General features: G+C 43.4%; 1 protein-coding gene across 1 annotated transcript; it reads right to left on the bottom strand.

The window, feature by feature from the left end:
- Positions 1 to 9,316: 9,316 nt before the first annotated feature.
- Positions 9,317 to 25,108, bottom strand: LOC134910804 (olfactory receptor 2B6-like). Its single transcript, XM_063919187.1, has 3 exons — positions 24,910 to 25,108; positions 23,931 to 24,078; positions 9,317 to 10,013 (listed from the first exon to the last, which is right to left on the bottom strand). The coding sequence occupies exons 1-3, from the start codon at positions 25,106 to 25,108 to the stop codon at positions 9,317 to 9,319; spliced, it is 1,044 nt and encodes a 347-aa protein (XP_063775257.1).
- Positions 25,109 to 25,801: the final 693 nt, after the last annotated feature.

The raw sequence follows: 25,801 nt of genomic DNA on the forward strand, positions 1-25,801 counted from the left end.
CAAATCTGCAGCATAACGCTGGGGCTCCCTTGCGGGAGTCCGCTCGGGTGGGAGCACATCTGAAACTTTTCAGCCAAATCTGGATTCAATCTGGCCTGGACCAATGGGTAATACAAATAGTGTCCCATGGGTACAAACTAGAGTTTCAAGACGTCCCCCCTTGCCGATTTTTCAAATCGACCTTGCCAGCTTCTCTTCCGGGAAGAGAGGCGGTAACAACGGCAATTCAAAAACTATGTCAGGATCAGGTCAGTGTCCTGGTACCCTTGGCACAGTAAGGAGAAGGTTTTTTTATTCAAGCCTCTTCGTAGTTCCGAAGCCGGACAGCTCGGTCAGACCGATTTTAAACCTGAAAATCTGAATCTCTACCTGAAAAGCTTCATGTTCAAGATGGAATCCCTGAGGGTAGTGATTTCCAGTCTGGAAGAGGGGGACTTCATGATGTCAGTAGACATAAAAGATGCTTACTTGCATGTTCCCATTTATCCTCCTCACCAAGCTTATCTGAGATTCGCAGTACAGGATTGCCATTACCAGTTTCAGAAATTGCCGTTCGGACTCTCCACGGCACCGAGGGTATTCACCAAGGTGATGGCGTAGATGATGGTCCTCCTTTGTTAAAAAGGAGTCAATATAATTCCTGATCTACTGATTAAAGCGAGATCCAGGGAACAGTTGGTGCAGAACATCGCACTCTCCCTGTCAATACTCCAACAACACGGTTGGATCATGAATTTTCCAAAGTCGCAGTTGGAACCGACGACAAGATTGTCCTTTTTAGGGATGATTCTGGACACAGAAGTACGGAGAGTATTTCTTCCAGTGGAAAAGGCTCCGGAAATCCAGAAAATAGTCAAACAAATATTGAAACCAACAAGCGTGTTGATCCATCAATGCATTCGGTTGTTGGGGAAAATGGTAGCGGCCTACGAGGCCATACAATTTGGCCGATTTCATGCCAGAGTATTCCAGTGGGACCTGTTGGACAAGTGGTCCGGATGCCACCTACACATACACCGGAAAATAATCCTGTCCCCCAAAGCCAGTATTTCGCTCCTGTGGTGGCTACACAGTTCTCACCTACTAGAGGGACGCAGGTTTGGGATTCACGACTGGGTCCTAATAACCACGGATGCAAGTCTCCGAGGCTGGAGAGCTGTCACACAGGGGGAAAGCTTCCAAAGAAAATGGTCAAGTCAGGAAACCTGCCTTCACATAAAGTTCTGGAATTGAGAGCCATTTAATCGGCCTTCTACAAGCGGTACATCTTCTTCAAGATCCCGTGCAGATCCAGTCGGACAATGTAACACAATATATATTTCCCTTTTTACAGGTACTATATATGCAGGTGGGTAATTATTCCAATCAATTATAATTTATACTTTTTAGATATATCCGCCTGTATATATAATTTCAGGTGCAATATAAAAAAAAATAAAAAAAAACACTCTTACTAAGAACTGGTCACTTAAAAAGGTTTATAGACTTATAAGCCGCTCCCACATGATACTCTGAAATTGTATCAATATAAAAGCTATAATCCTATTGAGCATATATATATATATATATATATATATATATCTCTGAGAGCGCTTTTGTCTTTTAACCATTTATTATACAATAAAATACAATTGACTTTGCATTAATCAATTACCATACATAAAATATCATAGGGCTAGTTTTGCCAATCTGTATATGGGCCTGTTTGAAGACACGCTCATATGGCCAGACATCCTTGGGGCGGGCTTGGTGCTCTATGGCAGATACATAGATGACATGTTTTTTATATGGGAGGGTGATACGAGTTCGGCAAGAAGATATGTGGAATCCTTGAACCAGAACTCATTTGGTTTAAAACTCACGAGCACAATTCACGAATCTAAAATTTCCTTTCTGGATATTGCTCTAGAGATAAAAAATAATAATATAATTACATCCACATATAAGAAGGAAGTAGATTGTAATAAATTCTTGAACTATTCAAGTTGTCATTATCAACCATGGCTCAAAAACATACCCAGAAGCCAGTATATGAGGCACAGACGAAAATGTTCAGAAATTATGGATTATAACCAACAAGCTCATAATCTGACCACGGCTCTTTTAGAACAAGATTATCCAAAAGATATTTTGGAAGAGGCAGAAGTACAAGTAAGAGCAACAGATAGGAAGTCCCTGCTATTGACTAGTAAAAGTAAATCTAATAGTTTGACTAATTCTAAACTAAACACTGAACTTCGGTTTATAACTAAATTTAATTCTAGCTCAAGAGAGATAAAACAAGTGTTTAAGAAAAATATGGCTATTTTGAGGGCTGATAAAATATTAGCACCTCTATTGGAAACAGAACCTCAGATAGTCTTTAAGAAAGCCAGAAATCTACAGAGTTTTCTAACACCCAGTCATTATGTAGGTCCAACTCTAGCTAGGAAAACAGATGAAACTTGGCTTAGTTCTATTCCCTTGAAAGATGGATGTTTTAGATGTGGTCGTCTAGGATGTATAACATGTAAATATATAGGACATAGAAGTACACAATTTCACTCTACTACATACGGTACGGATTTTGAAATCAGGGGACACATTGACTGTAATGCCACGTATGTGATTTACTTAATAACCTGCATATGTGGCATCCAGTATGTAGGTCGAACTACACGGAGATTAAACACAAGATTCTTAGAACATAGACAAAATATTAAGAAAGGCATAAGAACCCACAGCTTGTCTACACACATTAAATTTAAACATCAAGGGAATATGGATGGTCTCGTGATACACGGTATTGAGTTTATACCAGTCACCGCAAGAGGTGGTGATAGGTTCAATTGTCTCTGTAAAAGAGAGGCGTTTTGGATCTTTTCCCTTGGTTCACTATCGCCGTTAGGGCTTAATGACAATATAGAAATGAACAATATATGAGATATGCTTATTCATAGAAAAATGTGTTCTACCTGATAATATCTAAAAAAGAGTTCTGGTAAATAACTTGGACTGTATATAAAGTTTGTTTACTCTACTTACAAAAATCTTATTAGTGTAGAGGTCATAATAGATATGTTCATGACAGGAACAGCTAATAATTATAACCCTGTTAGATCCCTAGAAAATCGAGAAAGAAAAAACCTTTTGAGGGCCAAGTGTGAAACACACTCTGCTATATATGGCCATGAATATTATAATAATAGACTAAAGTGGATTGTTGGGTGTGATTTTAACCCGGGGCGGCGTGGTGAGAGCTGGTTGTTTGTCCGCTTGGCCACGCTCTTTCTAGTAGAATTATTAGTTAGTTATGTTCATCTATTTCTCCACCCTGATGATATTGTTTCTGTTCTGTTTTATTCAATCAATGGATCTGTATAGTTATGGAAAAATGTGATTCACTTGATAATATCTAAAAAAGAGTTTTGGTAAACAACTTGGAATTATATTAGTCTGTTTACTTTGCTTCTAAAAACGTATTAATATAGAAGCTACAATAGATCTGTTCTTGAGAGTAATAGTTAATAAATACAAATTTGTTAGATCCCTAGAAAATTGAGGAAGAAAAGTTCTGGAGGGTTAATTGTGAAATACACTCAGCTATATGCGGCGGTAAGACTAATACTATTATAATATAACAACAGATAAAAAGAGCTGCTGGGTGGGATTCGAACCAAGGCTGGCGGGGTGGGAGCCGGTGCTTCTGTCCGCTGGGCCACGCTCCCTCTGATAGATTTGTCAGTTTGCTATATTCATTTATCTCTTTACCCTGACGATATTGTTTCTTTTCACGTGTTGCCATTATATATATATATATATATATATATATATATATAAAATTAATTATTAAAATGTATATACTGATGGTTTTATTATGATTATAATTAATATATATTTTTTATTGTTCTGTAAATTTTATAAAAGTAAGTAAGAAATACAATAGGAAAAAAAAAACACCTATGTATATATAGGTATTATGGAGATTTGTCCCCTTTGAATTGTTGTAAAGAACATCCAGCTGGTCACTAATGAAGTGCATAAGATATCTACATACACCTGTCTCCTATAATTAACAAATTAAATCAAATGAAATCGATTGGAGGAGACTAGTTTAAATAGGATGGTGCCAAGCACTACTGGATACCTTCTGAGGAAACCGTTATAAGGACACAACGGAGAAACGCGTTAAGGATAATCCACTATTTGGGCTTTTGAAACACCTGCACACCTGGGACAGTGTCTTCACCTCTGAGCCGCAGTGGAAACACTGAATATTTTCCCAGTAAGAGAAAGAACTGAGCGGCACATAACGAGGAGAGGCTTGGCGGCGTGTAGCTGCAGCCGGACACCGCCGCGCATACCTAATACACCGCTGACCCCGGCTGGGGAATGAAAAGGTGACTGGTTCCGGAAAATAAGCGACTCCAGCAAAAGGTATATCCAGCGGCGTGCGACCGCAGCTGGGCACTGCTTTTTTCTGGATATATACATCCAAGTGTGTGACTGCGGTGAGGTGAGAATCTACTATCTATAAAACATCTATATTTGGACAGCTGTCCTAACAATTGTGCTATAACAAGGACTATAACCCTAGTTTCCACAATTTGATGAAGTGAAATGCACCATTGTTCCATAGTCTGCATATAATTTTTAAAAACAGAATCTAGGAACATCTACAGATTTTGGAATATATGGTACAAATATACTCATTCATATAAACAATCTACTGGAGAGACTTTCTAATTGTTCAATCTGATCTATTTGTTCAATCTGGACTTTTAACATCTCAAGTTACAGCAGTGGAAACTAAAAGGATTTAAAAGTATCTTTTCTCATTTAAGTAACAGCTGGCTATAGAATTGAAAGCAATGATTGCTTAATGAGAGGATACCATATATAGTCCTAGAATATAGTATATTATAGTGTTTCAAAATAGCCCTATGATATATTATGTATGGTAATTGATTAATGCAAAGTCAATTGTATTTTATTGTATAATAAATGGTTAAAAGACAAAAGCGCTCTCAGAGAGATGTATATATATATCCTCAATAGGATTATGGACAATGTAACAGCAGTCGCGTACATAAACCGGCAAGGCGGAATGAAAAGCAGAGCGGCAATGGCAGAGGTGGCAAGGATTCTCCACTGGGCAGAAAGACATGTTAGAGCTCTGTCAGCAATTTTCATTCCGGGAGTGGACAACTGGGAAGAAGACTTCCTCAGCAGACACGATCTCCATCCAGGAGAGTGGGGCCTCCACCAAGAAGTCTTCGCAGAGGTGACGAGTCTTTGGGGAGTTCCTCAAGTAGACATGATGGCATCTCGTCTAAATAAGAAGCTTCAGAGATATTTTTCCAGGTCGAGAGACCCTCAAGCAATAGCAGTGGATACACTGGTGACCCAGTGGGTGTTTCGATCGGTATATGTTTTCCCTCCACTTCCACTGATTCCAAAAGTTCTCAAAATAATAATAAGAACAAGAGTTTGAGCAATCTTCATTGCCACAGACTGGCCAAGGAGGGCTTGGTATCCAGATCTTCAGGAGTTGCTCATAGAAGATCCTCGGCTTCTTCCTCCTCGAGAGGACCTACTACATACAGCAGGGGCCGTGTGTGTATCAAGATTTACCGCGGCTACCTTTGACGGCATGGCTGTTGAGCGTCGGATCCTAGCCTGAAAGGGTATTCCCAAGGAAGTCATCCCCACTCTTATTCAGGCCAGGGAAGGAGTAAAGTCTAAACATTACCACAGTATTTGGAGAAAATATGTGTCGTGGTGTGAATCCAAGAAGGCTCCTACGGAAGAGTTTGAGTTGGGAAGTTTTCTCCATTTTCTGCAGGCTGGTGTGGATTCGGGTCTTAGATTGGGGTCAATCAAGGTCCAGATTTCGGCCTTACAAGTTTTCTTTCAAAAACAATTGGCCTCCTTTCCAGAAGTTCAGACGTTTGTGAAAGGGGTTCTGCACATCCAGCCTCCATTTGGGCCTCCAGTGGCACCATGGGACCTTAATGTGGTGTTGCAGTTCCTTCAATCGGGTTGGTTTGAGCCTCTACAAGAAATAGAGTTGAAGTTTCTCACTTGGAAAGTGGTGATGCTTTTGGCGTTGGCATGCGCAAGGCGGGTGTCTGAATTGGGGGCCTTCTCCCACAAGAGCCCTTACCTGATCTTCCATGAAGATAGGGCAGAGTTGAGAACTCGTCAATATTTTCTTCCAAAGGTGGTTTCCTCTTTCCACATAAACCAACCTATTGTGGTGCCAGTTGCTACTGACATGTTCGCTCAATCAAAGTCTCTAGATGTGGTTAGAGCTTTGAAGATTTATGTCGCTAGAACAGCTCGAATACGGAAAACAGAGGTTTTGTTTGTCCTGTATGCTCCCAACAAGCTTAGGTGTCCTGCTTCCAAGCAGACTATTGCACGCTGGATCAGAGGTACGACTCAGCAAGCTCATTCTACGTCTGGATTGCCGTTACCGATGTTGGTGAAGGCCCATTCTACTAGGAAGGTGGGCTCCTCCTGTGCGGCTGCCCGGGGGGTCTCGGCATTACAACTTTGCCGAGCAGCTACTTGGTCAGGGTCAAACACGTTTGCAAAATTCTACAAGTTTGACACCTTGGCCAATGAGGACCTAAAGTTTGGTCAATCGGATGTTGCAGGGTCTCCCGCCCATACTGGAGCTTTGGTATAGACCCCATGGTCTTGATGTCATCCCCAGCATCCTCTAGGACGTATGATAAAATAGGATTTTGATAACCTACCGGTAAATCTTTTTCTTCTAGTCCGTAGAGGATGCTGGGCGCCCGTCCCAGTGTGTATTTTACCTGCAGTTTAGTTATTACAGTTACACAAGTTGTGTTATCTTGGTTTCAGCATGTTACTGCAATTAGTTCATGCCTGTTGAATGCCATGTGTGCGGCATGGTTGAGGGTGTAAGTTGGTAGATATCTCACCACTAGTTAAGTAATTCCTTTCCTCGAAATGTCAGTCTCCCTGGGCACAGTTCCTACGGCTGGGGTCTGGAGGAGGGGCGTGGAGGGAGGAGCCAGTTCGCAACCAATGAAAAGTCTTTGGAGTGCCCATGTCTCTTGCGGATCCTGTCTGTACCCCATGGTCTTGATGTCATCCCCAGCATCCTCTATTGACTAGGAGAAAAGGATTTACCGGAAGGTTATCAAAATCCTATTTTTAAAAAAAAAACTTTTTGTGATGGGCATTGGACATATACATCGGCAGCACTGGAGTAGATGGACACAGTACAGCAGTCACTGGACACAGGGGCGTGGCTGGACACAGCACAGCAACCACTGGCACAGCAGTGCGGACAATGAGAAATGTTGCTGAGCCACCGCCGCTGCGTCTTTATATAGGTTCCAAAACCCATGGGAATGTGACACAGGGATGATGAAGTTTTGCTTCATTTTGGAATCCAAGTAAGGTGGGATTCCCTCGGATACCGGAAGTTGGGGTGGGCCCAGTTTTCTGATCTTGAATCTTTGGTAGTCATTTTGCATGGAAAGTTATGCCCAACTATCTGTATTAAAGTTCTGGGTAGTTCTGGGGTGGTCCCAGATTGAGTTAACTGTTCCGCCAGTCAGCATAGACATGGATGACCTCATCAGTGCCGTAACTAGACATTTTAGCGCTGTGTGCAAGAAACGGCATGGCACCCCCCACCCATGTAAAATAGGGGCAGTGCGCGCCGTAGGTGTGCGCCAATAATATAGGGGCATGGCTTCATGGGGAAGGGGTGTGGCCACAAAATAATACCAATTCATATAACATGCACAGTAGTCTCCATTATTCAAATTACGCCGCACAGTAGCACTACTACACCAGGTAGAGCCCCTTTTACACATTACGGCAGACAGCGTCCCCCTTTTTACACATTAGGGCAGACAGAGTCCACCTTTTTACACATCACGGCAGACAGCGTCCCCTTCTTACACATTACGGCAGACAGAGTCCCTTTTTTACACATTACGGCAGACAGCGTCCCCTTTTTACACATTACGGCAGACAGCATCCCCTTTTTACACATTACAGCAGACAGCGTCCCCTTTTTACACATTACGGCAGACAGTGCCCCCTTTTTACACATTACGGCAGACAGAGTCCCCTTTTTTACACATTACAGCAGGAGTGTCCCCATTTTTTTTACACATTAGGTAGGCAGAGTCCTCCTTTTATACTTTACAGCAACAGAGTCCCCCTTTTTTACACATTACAGCGGCAGAGTTCCCCTTTTTTACACATTACAGCGGCAGAGTTCCCTTTTTACACATTAGGCAGGCATAGTCCTCCTTTTTACACATTAGGCAGGGGGAGAGAGAGAGACTTGCCTGCTGTCGGGGGAGCCACCACTCTTCCGGTAAGCCCACGGCATGGAAGGAGTCAACGCTCCTAGAGCCCAGTGCCACTGGACAACAGCACGGGGGAAGCAGCTACTCCTGAAACAGCAAGTGAGACCAGCATAGAGACGACAAGCTACAGTGCCCGGTAACCAATATATATCACACGCTGACAAAGTTGTCGAGTGCTGCAGCTTTTCGGCTGCATGCTGGTCTCCCTTGTGCGGCGCAGCTTTATGTGGCATGTGTGTGCCAGCAGATTCGGCCACAGTGCAGAGGCGCTGTGGGCAACGCACCGCTGGCACACACCTAGTTATGGCTATGGACCTCATCTAGGTACAGACTTTGGGGATAAATGTAATTGAGATACTGTTCCAATATTGTCTGCTGAGCCCCCAGCGCAGAAATGGCTGCGGTTACTCTGTAAGTTTTTCCATTTTATTTGAAATTGCAACACATGTATGTGACATGTGACCTTTTCCTTTAATTAAGCATTGTGCATATTTTTGTAAATTAACTAATCCTTAATAGTCTAGGTAACAGTGTCGGACTGGGGCATGAAGTGCCCACCAGGGAAATGCAGTAGTAAGGGCCCATGTTTAGGGGTGTGGTCAGCCCCCCCCCCCCCCTCCCAGAGATTTTGGCTAGCCATTAGAGAGTGCATGGGCCCCTTAAAGCATATATCTGAAATACTGGTCGTGCATGCATGATAGACATATGTATAACTTGAATGCATAGTCTAGAATTTGATCCCAAAAGGAGAAGGTAGGCCCACAGGTAGTGGGGCCCACCGGGGGTTTCCCCCTGTACAAATGTGGGCCAGTCCAACCCTGCTAGGTCATATATGTTCCTGAACCCGGTCTTCAAGGAGGCTAATAGATTGCAAGGCTACACTATAAATTTTATTGATTCCCTAGAAGCAGGAGATTGATCAGCTAACTGCGTGGTATTTTCCAAGGTTCCTGGCGCTCCTCGTGTATTACTTATTGGGGTGGTAGCAGAACATTCTGAAAACATTTTTTAAATGAATTTCTCACTTCCCTGTTGTTTATGCTATAAATGAGAGGATTTAACATTGGGCAGATAATGACGTAAAAAATGGAGACGTATTTATCCTGATTTGACGAGTATTGCGATGAGGGACCAAAGTATGTGAACATCCCTGCCCCGAAAAACAAAGCTACAACAAGTATATGGGAGCTACATGTGGAAAACGCTTTGGATCTTCCCGCAGAGCGAATCTTTAACACGGAGGCTATAATACGAACATATGATATCATAATACACATAAAGGGGAAGAGAAGAGAGATAAAGCTGAGCGAAAATATTCCATTCTCGCTGAAATCGATATTGTCGCATGATAATTTTAAAACCGCCAAAAGCTCGCACATGAAATGGTTGATCTGGTTACGATTGCATAGCGGCAAAGGCACGGATAGGCAGGGGACAATATTTATCATAAAACTGAATATCCACACGAAGGCTGCCAGACGGTAACAAACGCTCCACCTCATGAGGACCGGATAATGCAGCGGGCGGCAAATGGCGACGTATCGATCGTACGCCATGAGGACAAGGAGCTGACACTCCGTCCCTCCCAGGAAAAGTATGACATAGAGCTGTATGGTGCAATGAGCGGCTGAAATTGTTCTACGATTAGAGAACAGGTCGGCCAATAGTCTGGGGACAGCAGTTGAAGAATAACAAAAGTCAATAAAGGATAAATTGCAGAGGAAGAAGTACATTGGGGTGTGTAAACTGGCATTCAGTAAGACTAGGCATATTATAAAAATATTTGCAATAATGGTTATTAAATAGATAACTGAAAATAGTATAAATAGTACAATGTTTATCTTTAGTTGTTTCGAGAAGCCCAACAAGATGAATTCAGTGACGACAGTCTGGTTCTCCATGTCCATCCTATAGAATCAGCCAGATTATATTCTGGTGGCACCTGTAAATAGGATCAACAAATATGGACTTGCAGTGAACACATAGGATGCATTGTAAATACGTATCTCAAATTAATCCAAGTATACATTGTGTGCATAACTTGGGTTCAGATAAATTCAACTATAACTTGGGCTCCAACGCAAGTGACGTCAACGCAGGATTTACTTTACGGAGTTACTAACCTAACTGTTGTGTTCGATGTACATTTGGGGTGGGAAATCTGAAGCCAGGAATGGCCAAGAGAATATACATATAACACTTTGGAATTTTTGTTGGTTCAACTACGTACAGTTGGCACGTAGGGGATATTCATGCCCCTATATTAGTATAGACCCTTCTCTCTGAGTGAAATGTTTAAATACTCTGTGTATTAGATAATAAATTGTCAGACTTTTGGGACTTCTATTGAACTGACAAATTATCCATTCTTCCAAGCCAAGGTTTGCGTTAAATGCAACATTTTTAGTCCATAGGAAATATAATGTACATATATGCTCTTCCTCAATTACAAACATTCATTACATTGCAGTGGGTAACATACAGCACAATACAAGAAGATTAGCCAGTGACTGAAGACACAACAGACAGTTTACTATTGTATGTATACACATGGAAAAAACAGAGGATAGGTAAAAACATAGGGCCTTCATCACTCCGGACACACAGGAACACAGTATAAAGCAGGTACTATATCAATTTTGCTTAATGATTGGGTAAATTATATTGTTACACCAGAAAGTTGAGTTTTCATTATCCCAGGCTTGGCTAAAATATATGTACACCTGTGTAACAAAGACAAAAAAAAAGCAATATATTGTGTGAGAATTGCTGTTTTAAAGAGTGTATTGGTAAAAATATACAATATTAACCTCATATTTCCATATTATTCTATTCTATTAATTCAGTCACTGCAGTTACTTTTACATTTAAAAATATGCCACATTTGATAACCTTTGATTTCATATCTATGATTATAATGTACTGCAACAACTAGTAATTAAGGTGGTCATTCCGAGTTGTTCGCTTGGTAATTTTCTTCGCATCGCAGCGATTTTCCGCTAATTGTGCATGCGCAATGTTCGCACTGCGACTGCGCCAAGTAAATTTGCTATGTAGTTTGGTATTTTACTCACGGCATTACAAGGTTTTTTCTTCGTTCTGGAGATCGGAGTGTGATTGACAGGAAGTGGGTGTTTCTGGGCGGAAACTGCCCGTTTTATGGGTGTGTGTGAAAAAACGCTACAGTTTCTGGGAAAAACGCGGGAGTGGCTGGAGAAATGGAGGAGTGTCTGGGCGAACGCTGGGCGTGTTTGTGATGTCAAACCAGGAACGACAAGCACTGAACTGATCGCACTGGCAGAGTAAGTCTCGAGCTTCTCAGAAACTGCACAGAGAAGTCTTTTCGCAATATTGCGAATCTTTCGGTCGCAATTTTGATAAGCTAAGATTCACTCCCAGTAGGAGGCAGCTTAGCGTGTGCAATGCTGCTAAAAGCAGCTTGCGAGCAAACAACTCGGAATGAGGGCCATTGTGAGGTATTCAGAATAGACTGGAAATTAGTGGAAATTGTGGTTATTGAGGTTAATAATACTATGGGTTCAAAATTACCCCCCAATTCTATGATTGAAGCTGTTTTTGAGGGGTTTTTGAAAAAAAAACCCACCCGAATCCAAAACACACCCGAATCTGACAAAAATTTTTCAAGGAGGTTTTGCCAAAATGCGTCCGAATCCAAAACACGGCCACGGAACCGAATCCAAAACCAAAACACAAAACACGAAAAATTTTCGGTGCACATCTCTAGTTTCCATGGAAACCGAACCGCACATCTCTAATGTCGATGTACTGTGATTTAAAGCATTTTAACCATGTTGGCATTATAACCACAAACATGATGTCTTACCATCATGTATAAGCTATAATTCTGACACTTTTAAAATGCATTGAATCACATTACCGCCACGTTGGCATTATGAGGTCAATATGACACTGTAAAAAAAAATAATTTGTATTTAAAATGCAAAAAAATCCTACAGTAGCTCAACTCCTGCTTGGTTAAATAAATAATAGTAAACGTATATATTTTTATACCAGTAATAAAAAAATTAGCGTTTGCACCCTATAGCTAGTGTTGCTCAGAACTCTAAATGACACCCTACCTCTATGGTTCTTGTAAGATGGATAACAATTTTTTAGACCGTTTCGGACACAGATTTGCTAGACTTGATGTAATATTTCAAAATTTGTGAGAAATTCTCAAATTTAGAATCAGAATAAAAACTTGATTGAAAATGAGCAAAACGAATAGGTCCAACCATGGGGATCATTCCGAGTTGATCGTTAGCTACATTCGTTCGCTGTGCAGCGATGAGGCAAAAAAAGACACTTCTGCGCATGCGTATGTGGCGCAATGCGCACGCACAACTTACTATTACAATGAACTATGTCGTTTCACACAGCTAGCGAAGCTTTCAGTCGCACTGGCCGCCGCAGAGTGATTGACAGGAAGGGGGCATTTCTGGGTGTCAACTGGCTGTTTTCAGGGAGTGTTCGGAAAAACGCAGGCGTGCCTGGAAAAATGCAGGCGTGGCTGGGCAAACGCTGGGCGTGTCTGTGACGTCAAATCCGGAACTGAACAGTCTGAAGTGATCGCAAGCGCTGAGTAGGTTTAGAGTTACTCTGAAACTGCACGAAAAATTTTTGTCGCCGCTCTGCGATCCTTTTCGTTCAGACTTCTGCTAAGCTAAAATACACTCCCAGTGGGAGGCGGCATAGCATTTGCACGGCTGCTAAAAACAGCTAGCGAGCGAACAACTCGGAGTGACCACCCATATCTGAGTACAATGGCCACGTTAAGTATTTTAGTGTGACCACTGAACAACATAGAAAATGTAAAAATAAAATGTAGCCATGTAATCCATTAGAGTGTATTTTAACATCTTTAAGAACAATGAACCCGTCGCTATGAGTGCTAGCTTGAGAGCCATGCTTCCGAGAGTAGGGCAGCAATGGCTGTTGTACCCTATCGAAACTTGCCTACTGTGCAGCAACATTCAAACAAACTTTAAACCCGTTTGAATGATTCAAGCATTCCGCTGGTAAGAGAGGCGGTTGTGCAGTACGTATAATAAAAGGAACAAACTCGTCTTTTATCAAAAACGATGCGACTGGTAACTTACAAGAAATAAAAAGTAGAGATGAGCGGGTTCGGTTTCTCTGAATCCGAACCCGCACGAACTTCATGTTTTTTTCACGGGTCCGAGCAGACTCGGATCCTCCCGCCTTGCTCGGTTAACCCGAGCGCGCCCGAACGTCATCATGACGCTGTCGGATTCTCGCGAGACTCGGATTCTATATAAGGAGCCGCGCGTCGCCGCCATTTTCACACGTGCATTGAGATTGATAGGGAGAGGACGTGGCTGGCGTCCTCTCCATTTAGATTAGGGTTGAGAGAGAGAGAGAGAGATTGACCTGAGGCTGTGATACTGTAGAAGAGAGTGCAGAGTTTAGTGACTGATGACCACAGTGACCACCAGACAGTGCAGTTGTTTGTTTTATTTAATATATCCGTTCTCTGCCTGAAAAAAACGATACACACAGTGACTCAGTCACATACCATATCTGTGTGCACTGCTCAGCCCAGTGTGCTGCATCAATGTATATATATATCTGACTGTGCTCAGCTCACACAGCTTATAATTGTGGGGGAGACTGGGGAGCACTGCAGTGCCAGTTATAGGTTATAGCAGGAGCCAGGAGTACATAATATTATATTAAAATTAAACAGTGCACACTTTTGCTGCAGGAGTGCCACTGCCAGTGTGACTAGTGACCAGTGACCTGACCACCAGTATATATAATATTAGTAGTATACTATCTCTTTATCAACCAGTCTATATTAGCAGCAGACACAGTACAGTGCGGTAGTTCACGGCTGTGGCTACCTCTGTGTCGGCACTCGGCAGCCCGTCCATAATTGTATATACCACCTAACCGTGGTTTTTTTTTCTTTCTTTATAGTCATACTAGTTACGAGTATACTATCTCTTTATCAACCAGTCTATATTAGCAGCAGACACAGTACAGTGCGGTAGTTCACGGCTGTGGCTACCTCTGTGTCGGCACTCGGCAGCCCGTCCATAATTGTATATACCACCTAACCGTGGTTTTTTTTTCTTTCTTTATACATACATACTAGTTACGAGTATACTATCTCTTTATCAACCAGTCTATATATTAGCAGCAGACACAGTACAGTGCGGTAGTTCACGGCTGTGGCTACCTCTGTGTCGGCACTCGGCAGCCCGTCCATAATTGTATATACCACCTAACCGTGGTTTTTTCTTCTTTCTTTATACATACATACTAGTTACGAGTATACTATCTCTTTATCAACCAGTCTATATATTAGCAGCAGACACAGTACAGTGCGGTAGTTCACGGCTGTGGCTACCTCTGTGTCGGCACTCGGCAGCCCGTCCATAATTGTATATACCACCTAACCGTGGTTTTTTTTTCTTTCTTTATACATACATACTAGTTACGAGTATACTATCTCTTTATCAACCAGTCTATATTAGCAGCAGACACAGTACAGTGCGGTAGTTCACGGCTGTGGCTACCTCTGTGTCGGCACTCGGCAGCCCGTCCATAATTGTATATACCACCTAACCGTGGTTTTTTTTTCTTTCTTTATACATACATACTAGTTACGAGTATACTATCTCTTTATCAACCAGTCTATATATTAGCAGCAGACACAGTACAGTGCGGTAGTTCACGGCTGTGGCTACCTCTGTGTCGGCACTCGGCAGCCCGTCCATAATTGTATATACCACCTAACCGTGGTTTTTTTTTCTTTCTTTATACATACATACTAGTTACGAGTATACTATCTCTTTATCAACCAGTCTATATATTAGCAGCAGACACAGTACAGTGCGGTAGTTCACGGCTGTGGCTACCTCTGTGTCGGCACTCGGCAGCCCGTCCATAATTGTATATACCACCTAACCGTGGTTTTTTTTTCTTTCTTTATACATACATACTAGTTACGAGTATACTATCTCTTTATCAACCAGTCTATATATTAGCAGCAGACACAGTACAGTGCGGTAGTTCACGGCTGTGGCTACCTCTGTGTCGGCACTCGGCAGCCCGTCCATAATTGTATATACCACCTAACCGTGGTTTTTTTTTCTTTCTTTATACATACATACTAGTTACGAGTATACTATCTCTTTATCAACCAGTCTATATTAGCAGCAGACACAGTACAGTGCGATAGTTCACGGCTGTGGCTACCTCTGAGTCGGCACTCGGCAGCCCGTCCATAATTGTATATACCACCTAACCGTGGTTTTTTTTTCTTTCTTTATACATACATACTAGTTACGAGTATACTATCTCTTTATCAACCAGTCTATATATTAGCAGCAGACACAGTACAGTGCGGTAGTTCACGGCTGTGGCTACCTCTGTGTCGGCACTCGGCAGCCCGTCCATAATTGTATATACCACCTAACCGTGGTTTTTTTTTCTTCTTTATACATACATACTACTACGACATCTCTTTATCAACCAGTCTATATTAGCAGCAGACACAGTACAGTACGGTAGTTCACGGCTGTGGCTACCTCTGTGTCTGCACTCGGCAGGCAGTCCGTCCATAATTGTATACCACCTAACCGTGGTTTTTTTTTCTTTCTTCTTTATACATACATAGTTACATAGACATCTCTTTATCAACCAGTCTATATTAGCAGCAGACACAGTACAGTACGGTAGTTCACGGCTGTGGCTACCTCTGTGTCTGCACTCGGCAGGCAGTCCGTCCATAATTGTATACCACCTAACCGTGGTTTTTTTTTCTTTCTTCTTTATACATACATAGTTACATAGACATCTCTTTATCAACCAGTCTATATTAGCAGCAGACACAGTACAGTACGGTAGTTCACGGCTGTGGCTACCTCTGTGTCTGCACTCGGCAGGCAGTCCATAATTGTATACTAGTATCCATCTCCATTGTTTACCTGAGGTGCCTTTTAGTTGTGCCTATTAAAATATGGAGAACAAAAATGTTGAGGTTCCAAAATTAGGGAAAGATCAAGATCCACTTCCACCTCGTGCTGAAGCTGCTGCCACTAGTCATGGCCGAGACGATGAAATGCCAGCAACGTCGTCTGCCAAGGCCGATGCCCAATGTCATAGTACAGAGCATGTCAAATCCAAAACACCAAATATCAGAAAAAAAAGGACTCCAAAACCTAAAATAAAATTGTCGGAGGAGAAGCGTAAACTTGCCAATATGCCATTTACGACACGGAGTGGCAAGGAACGGCTGAGGCCCTGGCCTATGTTCATGGCTAGTGGTTCAGCTTCACATGAGGATGGAAGCACTCAGCCTCTCGCTAGAAAAATTAAAAGACTCAAGCTGGCAAAAGCAGCACAGCATAGAACTGTGCATTCTTCGAAATCCCAAATCCACAAGGAGAGTCCAATTGTGTCGGTTGTGATGCCTGACCTTCCCAACACTGGACGTGAAGAGCATGCGCCTTCCACCATTTGCACGCCCCCTGCAAGTGCTGGAAGGAGCACCCGCAGTCCAGTTCCTGATAGTCAGATTGAAGATGTCAGTGTTGAAGTACACCAGGATGAGGAGGATATGGGTGTTGCTGGCGCTGGGGAGGAAATTGACCAGGAGGATTCTGATGGTGAGGTGGTTTGTTTAAGTCAGGCACCCGGGGAGACACCTGTTGTCCGTGGGAGGAATATGGCCGTTGACATGCCAGGTGAAAATACCAAAAAAATCAGCTCTTCGGTGTGGAGGTATTTCACCAGAAATGCGGACAACAGGTGTCAAGCCGTGTGTTCCCTTTGTCAAGCTGTAATAAGTAGGGGTAAGGACGTTAACCACCTCGGAACATCCTCCCTTATACGTCACCTGCAGCGCATTCATAATAAGTCAGTGACAAGTTCAAAAACTTTGGGTGACAGCGGAAGCAGTCCACTGACCAGTAAATCCCTTCCTCTTGTAACCAAGCTCACGCAAACCACCCCACCAACTCCCTCAGTGTCAATTTCCTCCTTCCCCAGGAATGCCAATAGTCCTGCAGGCCATGTCACTGGCAATTCTGACGATTCCTCTCCTGCCTGGGATTCCTCCGATGCATCCTTGCGTGTAACGCCTACTGCTGCTGGCGCTGCTGTTGTTGCTGCTGGGAGTCGATGGTCATCCCAGAGGGGAAGTCGTAAGCCCACTTGTACTACTTCCAGTAAGCAATTGACTGTTCAACAGTCCTTTGCGAGGAAGATGAAATATCACAGCAGTCATCCTGCTGCAAAGCGGATAACTGAGGCCTTGACAACTATGTTGGTGTTAGACGTGCATCCGGTATCCGCCGTTAGTTCACAGGGAACTAGACAATTTATTGAGGCAGTGTGCCCCCGTTACCAAATACCATCTAGGTTCCACTTCTCTAGGCAGGCGATACCGAGAATGTACACGGACGTCAGAAAAAGACTCACCAGTGTCCTAAAAAATGCAGTTGTACCCAATGTCCACTTAACCACGGACATGTGGACAAGTGGAGCAGGGCAGGGTCAGGACTATATGACTGTGACAGCCCACTGGGTAGATGTATGGACTCCCGCCGCAAGAACAGCAGCGGCGGCACCAGTAGCAGCATCTCGCAAACGCCAACTCTTTCCTAGGCAGGCTACGCTTTGTATCACCGGTTTCCAGAATACGCACACAGCTGAAAACCTCTTACGGCAACTGAGGAAGATCATCGCGGAATGGCTTACCCCAATTGGACTCTCCTGTGGATTTGTGGCATCGGAAAACGCCAGCAATATTGTGTGTGCATTAAATATGGGCAAATTCCAGCACGTCCCATGTTTTGCACATACCTTGAATTTGGTGGTGCAGAATTTTTTAAAAACCGACAGGGGCGTGCAAGAGATGCTGTCGGTGGCCAGAAGAATTGCGGGACACTTTCGGCGTACAGGCACCACGTACAGAAGACTGGAGCACCACCAAAAACTACTGAACCTGCCCTGCCATCATCTGAAGCAAGAAGTGGTAACGAGGTGGAATTCAACCCTCTATATGCTTCAGAGGTTGGAGGAGCAGCAAAAGGCCATTCAAGCCTATACAATTGAGCACGATATAGTAGGTGGAATGCACCTATCTCAGGCGCAGTGGAGAATGATTTCAACGTTGTGCAAGGTTCTGATGCCCTTTGAACTTGCCACACGTGAAGTCAGTTCAGACACTGCCAGCCTGAGTCAGGTCATTCCCCTCATCAGGCTTTTGCAGAAGAAGCTGGAGACATTGAAGGAGGAGCTAACACGGAGCGATTCCGCTAGGCATGTGGGACTTGTGGATGGAGCCCTTAATTCGCTTAACAAGGATTCACGGGTGGTCAATCTGTTGAAATCAGAGCACTACATTTTGGCCACCGTGCTCGATCCTAGATTTAAAGCCTACCTTGGATCTCTCTTTCCGGCAGACACAAGTCTGCTGGGGTTGAAAGACCTGCTGGTGACAAAATTGTCAAGTCAAGCGGAACGCGACCTGTCAACATCTCCTCCTTCACATTCTCCCGCAACTGGGGGTGCGAGGAAAAGGCTCAGAATTCCGAGCCCACCCGCTGGCGGTGATGCAGGGCAGTCTGGAGCGACTGCTGATGCTGACATCTGGTCCGGACTGAAGGACCTGACAACGATTACGGACATGTCGTCTACTGTCACTGCATATGATTCTCTCAACATTGATAGAATGGTGGAGGATTATATGAGTGACCGCATCCAAGTAGGCACGTCACACAGTCCGTACTTATACTGGCAGGAAAAAGAGGCAATTTGGAGGCCCTTGCACAAACTGGCTTTATTCTACCTAAGTTGCCCTCCCACAAGTGTGTACTCCGAAAGAGTGTTTAGTGCCGCCGCTCACCTTGTCAGCAATCGGCGTACGAGGTTACATCCAGAAAATGTGGAGAAGATGATGTTCATTAAAATGAATTATAATCAATTCCTCCGCGGAGACATTGACCAGCAGCAATTGCCTCCACAAAGTACACAGGGAGCTGAGATGGTGGATTCCAGTGGGGACGAATTGATAATCTGTGAGGAGGGGGATGTACACGGTGATATATCGGAGGGTGATGATGAGGTGGACATCTTGCCTCTGTAGAGCCAGTTTGTGCAAGGAGAGATTAATTGCTTCTTTTTTGGGGGGGGTCCTAACCAACCCGTCATATAAGTCACAGTCGTGTGGCAGACCCTGTCACTGAAATGATGGGTTGGTTAAAGTGTGCATGTCCTGTTTTGTTTATACAACATAAGGGTGGGTGGGAGGGCCCAAGGACAATTCCATCTTGCACCTCTTTTTTCTTTTCTTTTTCTTTGCATCATGTGCTGATTGGGGAGGGTTTTTTGGAAGGGACATCCTGCGTGACACTGCAGTGCCACTCCTAAATGGGCCCGGTGTTTGTGTCGGCCACTAGGGTCGCTAATCTTACTCACACAGTCAGCTACCTCATTGCGCCTCTTTTTTTCTTTGCGTCATGTGCTGTTTGGGGAGGGTTTTTTGGAAGGGACATCCTGCGTGACACTGCAGTGACACTCCTAGATGGGCCCGGTGTTTGTGTCGGCCACTAGGGTCGCTAATCTTACTCACACAGCTACCTCATTGCGCCTCTTTTTTTCTTTGCGTCATGTGCTGTTTGGGGAGGGTTTTTTGGAAGGGACATCCTGCGTGACACTGCAGTGCCACTCCTAGATGGGCCCGGTGTTTGTGTCGGCCACTAGGGTCGCTAATCTTACTCACACAGCTACCTCATTGCGCCTCTTTTTTTCTTTGCGTCATGTGCTGTTTGGGGAGGGTTTTTTGGAAGGGCCATCCTGCGTGACACTGCAGTGCCACTCCTAGATGGGCCCGGTGTTTGTGTCGGCCACTAGGGTCGCTAATCTTACTCACACAGCTACCTCATTGCGCCTCTTTTTTTCTTTGCGTCATGTGCTGTTTGGGGAGGGTTTTTTGGAAGGGACATCCTGCGTGACACTGCAGTGCCACTCCTAGATGGGCCCGGTGTTTGTGTCGGCCACTAGGGTCGCTTATCTTACTCACACAGCGACCTCGGTGCAAATTTTAGGACTAAAAATAATATTGTGAGGTGTGAGGTATTCAGAATAGACTGAAAATGAGTGTAAATTATGGTTTTTGAGGTTAATAATACTTTGGGATCAAAATGACCCCCAAATTCTATGATTTAAGCTGTTTTTTAGTGTTTTTTGAAAAAAACACCCGAATCCAAAACACACCCGAATCCGACAAAAAAAATTCGGTGAGGTTTTGCCAAAACGCGTTCGAACCCAAAACACGGCCGCGGAACCGAACCCAAAACCAAAACACAAAACCCGAAAAATTTCAGGCGCTCATCTCTAATAAAAAGGTGATAGAATGTTTTAAGAAAGGAATTATAAGACTACCGATACACTTACCTCTCTAGTGACCTGAAGATGTCCCTGTTCCAAATATTTAGACTGATTCCTTTAGCAATTTATCTATTGTATTTAAAGGTCTATTTAGCAACATTATTTTAGTAACACCTGAATATATTTGGAGCGGTTTTCATGAAAAACGGCTCCAAACCCCTTTAATTTACTTTTTTTTTTAGTAACCCACATCGCATTCCCCATACTTATAATAGGAAATGTGATCTGACCAGATTTACTAAAACAAAAATGTGAAAAAATACCGCAGTGTGCCCTGTGATAATCTCACTAGCTCAGGCTGGCGAGATCACAGGGCAGCACTGCGATAGGCAGGCATTTGCCCCTGGCAGAGAAAGCTGAGCGGGGACCCGGCCCCAGTGATCAGCTCTGTGTGTGTCCGATGGACACAAGCTGATCACAGTGTAAAAACAAAAGCAAAAAAGTTTCAAACAAAAAACAAAAACATACTCACCTGTCCATGGCGCCGGTGTCCGCTGCTCAGGTGAGTGCTGACAGTCGCCGGGTCCCCCATGTGCTGCAATTTGACCCCGGTGCAGTAAAGTGATGCTGCAAAGCGGCAGGGCACTTAACAGCACCGGGGGTCATGGCATCATACAGGATCCGGTGTCCGGCAGCCCAGGAGGAGCAGCGCGGACCGGCTCCTTGGACAGGTGAGTATATTATCCTGCTGGTGAGGGTCTGCGGCGCGCGGGGGTAGTCATGACGGGGGTGGGGGTCGACCGGGCATCGGCGGTAGCGGCGATGTTGACGGGGGCGGCGCATGAGCAGCAGGACATCGGGTATTTTTTACAAAATATACCCCGATGATGCTGCGAAGAGGCATCGCAGGGACAGAGCCTGACAGCAAGCTCTGTCCCTGCTTGCGATAATTGATACATCCCTGCAATTTAGTCAATTATCGCACTGCGATTTGGGGCGATTTTATCACCTGTCATCCGCATCATGGATGCGGATGGTGATACATAGGCCACTTAGAAAGCAGTAGTATAGTTAATGGAATTGTCTCCATGACCTACAGTACAAGTATTATTGGGGATTTTCCAGCAAATATCAGTAAGTGGGTAGTACCTCTATTCAGGGGCAAATGCAGGATTTCTGTAGGTCAGGGGGTGGGGGGGAGGGGGGGGGGGTACAAATGTTTGTTTTTAGAGAGATTGTCATCAGCCCATGAAGGATGCATTATTAGCATGTAACAAGCTACAGTCTGCCCCAAGCAAAGTGCAGTTTATGTAGTACAGTATGTCAGACATATGCAGGTCCAATGATCACGGCAAACCACTTACCAGATTGGGCACTCAGATCCACAGACACACACACAGCAGGCTTGGTAATAAAATCTGCTGACACTGGGTATGGGCAGCTTTAAACTGCATGTAGTGGTTGCTGGCAGGCTGTGGGGAAAAGAGGTTTCTGGGCAACTGGAAACCCTCCTGCATTTGCCTATTCCATTACTGCTCACGTCACACACTTGCAGTTTAATGAGATTTAAATATATATATATATATATATATATTTATTAAAAAAAGTATCAAATTGTATGTTACATGAAATCAAAACACAGATAATGGACAATAACAAATTATTTATATTTGCTGGGAATATATATTTTTCCTGTATTCTTGGATGGGTCATAAATGAAGCAAAGTAGAAAACAGATAAAAGTTAAGCACATCTAATCTCATCTAATAATCTTCTGCCATTATCAGTTGCCGTCCCCACTCGCTACCTTATAAAGCATTACAAGAAAATACATTCATCCTTTATCATCTCTTGAGATTCATTATTTTTTGTAAAAAGAAGAGGCAAACAAATCTAATTATTACAAGCGAGGGACTCTTAATTAAACAGCAATATTTTCACATAGTGACACTGATCACGGCAAAATGTTAAATATAATTTTTAGTAGTGCTTAATTTTTTTTTATAAACAGTCATGTCGATTAAATGAATGATATCCACTGACAAACCACACGAATCCCCATGTCTCAATGACCCAACCTCTTGTCTTCTGACCCAAGGCGATTATAGGGCGTTACATTATCAATGCTATAATGCAAGACGTTTTCTAATTTACCAATCAGAAAAGTATTCTAGTTCTTGCAAGTGCAGAACTTTCATGCTTTCATCCAAACCTGTATGAGATATTGGCCATCTATTAATCACGACTGAAGCCCTAAGTATAGGGAGATAATGAGCAAAGGTCTAGTATTTTCATTATATGGGGAAATTAATAAAATTGGACTGGCCACAGTAGACTCTCATGAGAGGGCTTGGGAGAGGGCTCTGAGACAGACCAACTATGAAAAGTGTGAAGGACTAAGATAAACAGAGTAAATTACTTTGACAGATAGTTTTAGCATCCACTTGTCAAAAAAGATTCTTAGTAGAATTAGGAGGAGATGTAGTAAGCAGTGAAAAGTAGAAGTGAGTCAGCAGAGAAGTTTCCCATGGCAACCAATCAGCTGCTCTGTATAATTTTATAGTATGCAAATTCTAAATGTTACTTCAATGCTAATTGGTTGCTATGGGCCAGAGCCGTAATTAGACTTTTTGGTGCACTGTGCCAGAGACAGAATTGGCGCCACCCCATCCCCCTATTTTTCCAATAGGGACATAAGGCGCATACCTCGTGGGGAAGAGGCATAACAAGATTGATCCCAGAAAGAGCTCATGCTACGATATCCTTCCCACATTTTATATATATATATATATATATATATCCACCAGATCCGGCACTCGTATTATCCCACGGTGAACCTTGCCAGGTGCCCTCCGTAACGACCGTATTGCAGCGGCCCACAATATTCTCACACCACTTGGTGGCACTCTGGACGAATAAAAGGAGACTACAGAGTCATCTTGGATTAAGATGACTCTGTAGTCTCCTTTTATTCGTCCAGAGTGCCGCCGAGTGGTGTGAGAATATATGTATATATATATACATATATATGCTCCAAGATACGGCGGCACTCATCAGACTTGCCGGCATAGGTGAAAGACGTGTCGATATATCGACCATTGCGGCCAACATGTTTCGGGGATTTACCCCCTCCTTAGGGCCAAACAGCAGTGAAAACATATTATACAGAAAAGCACACCTAAATACAAGTACACCAATTACCTTAAGTGAACAAACATACTCACATGTCCGCGCGGCGTTGCCGCCCGCCAACCCGCTCTGCTAACTTCCGCATTGCTGGGTGATGTAAGGAACAGGAGAGTTACCATAGCAACTGGAGACGCATCCTCTCTGGTGCCGCGACGGTACTCTATAAATGCAGAAAACAAAACACAAAAAATAAAACAATTTAGTAATGTCAAGTAACATACACATACAAATTAAAGACTAGGGATATGACATCAGGCACTCTCCACAATACCCTATGGAAATCTAAACTTCCCACTAAGGGGAAACTGTATTAATATTATAATCTATCTAAATCATGCAGAACTGCGCCATATAGGCATGATGTCATGTTACATCAGCGAAAACATTGCAGTCCCAAATTTTCATTCAAACCTTTGGGAGATAGAGTCCCCAAAGTAGAAATCCAACGAGACTCTTTCTGTAGTAAGGTTCTATCTCTGTTCCCTCCCCTCAATGACGGAGGTACATGGTCAATGAGTGTTGCTCTGATGCTCGCAACTCCATGTCTGGCTTGGAGACAGTGTCATGCAAAAAGTTGGTCACTAGAGTCCTTTTTGTATGCTTTCTTAATGGCGCCATTCTTTCACGAAACTGTCTGATGGTCTTGCCCCCATAGGCAAGACCACAGGGGCAGGTTAGCAAATAGACCACATACGTAAAGGTTCATCTATATCTGATGCTGTACTTTTTGCCAGTAAGAGGATGATATAAAGACCAACGTGGCCAATGTGTTGCAAGTTGCACAGCCCAAGCATCTAAAACATCCTTGCTTTTGTCGCAAGAAGTGTGTATCCTGACTTTTGGTGATGTTAGTGACATTCAGTTTCATTACATGATCCCCTATGTTTCTACTTCGTGCAACTAGGGAGAAGTCGAGTCCCTGATAGATCTGAAAGGGCAGTATCCATTTGTATCACTGGCCAAAGCTGTTTGGCCTTCTTTACTGTCCTACCTGAAGCTGTTGTGTATAAATTAACCCAGGGCAATATTTTCCTCTCCTTAGCCTTGGTCTTAGTACTCAAAGTTTGAGTTCTTGTTAGTTTCAAAAACTTAGACTTGGCAGCTTCCAGCTCTCTAATGGGATATCCCCGTTGTGCAAATTTGAGGAACATATCATCAAGGGCTTTCACAGTCTCCCCAGGATCTGACATTATTCGCTGCACCCATAGGAACTACGAATAAGGTAATCCGCGCCATAGAGGGGATGGGTTAAAACTATGGTAATTCAACAGTGTGTTCCTATCTGTAGGCTTAATGTAAAGGGATCTTGATAGGACATAATTTATACGTCTAATTGTTTCGTTGAGGAAGTTAATGGTTTATTCATCCATTGTATATGTGAATTTAACAGCCTGTTCTGGAGCATTATGGTGGTCCCAAAGACTAGTAAGTTCCCCATGAGGTCCCTGCCAGAACAATAACAGGTCATCTATGTAACGTTTGTAATACCACAGACGAGCTGAAACTGTAGGATTCAGATAAAACATACTTTTCTCAATCTGATACATATAGGCGTTGGCATACGATGGGGCCACGGCCAACCCCATCGCACACCCCACCACTTGTAGGTAATAATGACCATTAAACATAAAATATTTCCTATTGAGAACCATATGCAAAAGTTGTAAAAATATAGTTGGTTCAGGGCCTTTGTAATTATCATTACCAAATATCAATAGTCTTAACGCCTCTACACCTGTATCATGCAGGATGCAGGTGTAGAGACTGGTTACATCTGCACTACAGAGGAGTAACTCCTCTGGTAATGGCCCCAATTCCTGGAGTTGGACTAACAGAGATGTAGTGTCCTTCAAATAAGATGGCAATGCCTGAATGCAGGGATT

This window comes from Pseudophryne corroboree, chromosome 4 (assembly GCF_028390025.1).
Source record: "Pseudophryne corroboree isolate aPseCor3 chromosome 4, aPseCor3.hap2, whole genome shotgun sequence".
Classification (NCBI taxonomy): Eukaryota; Metazoa; Chordata; class Amphibia; order Anura; family Myobatrachidae; genus Pseudophryne; species Pseudophryne corroboree.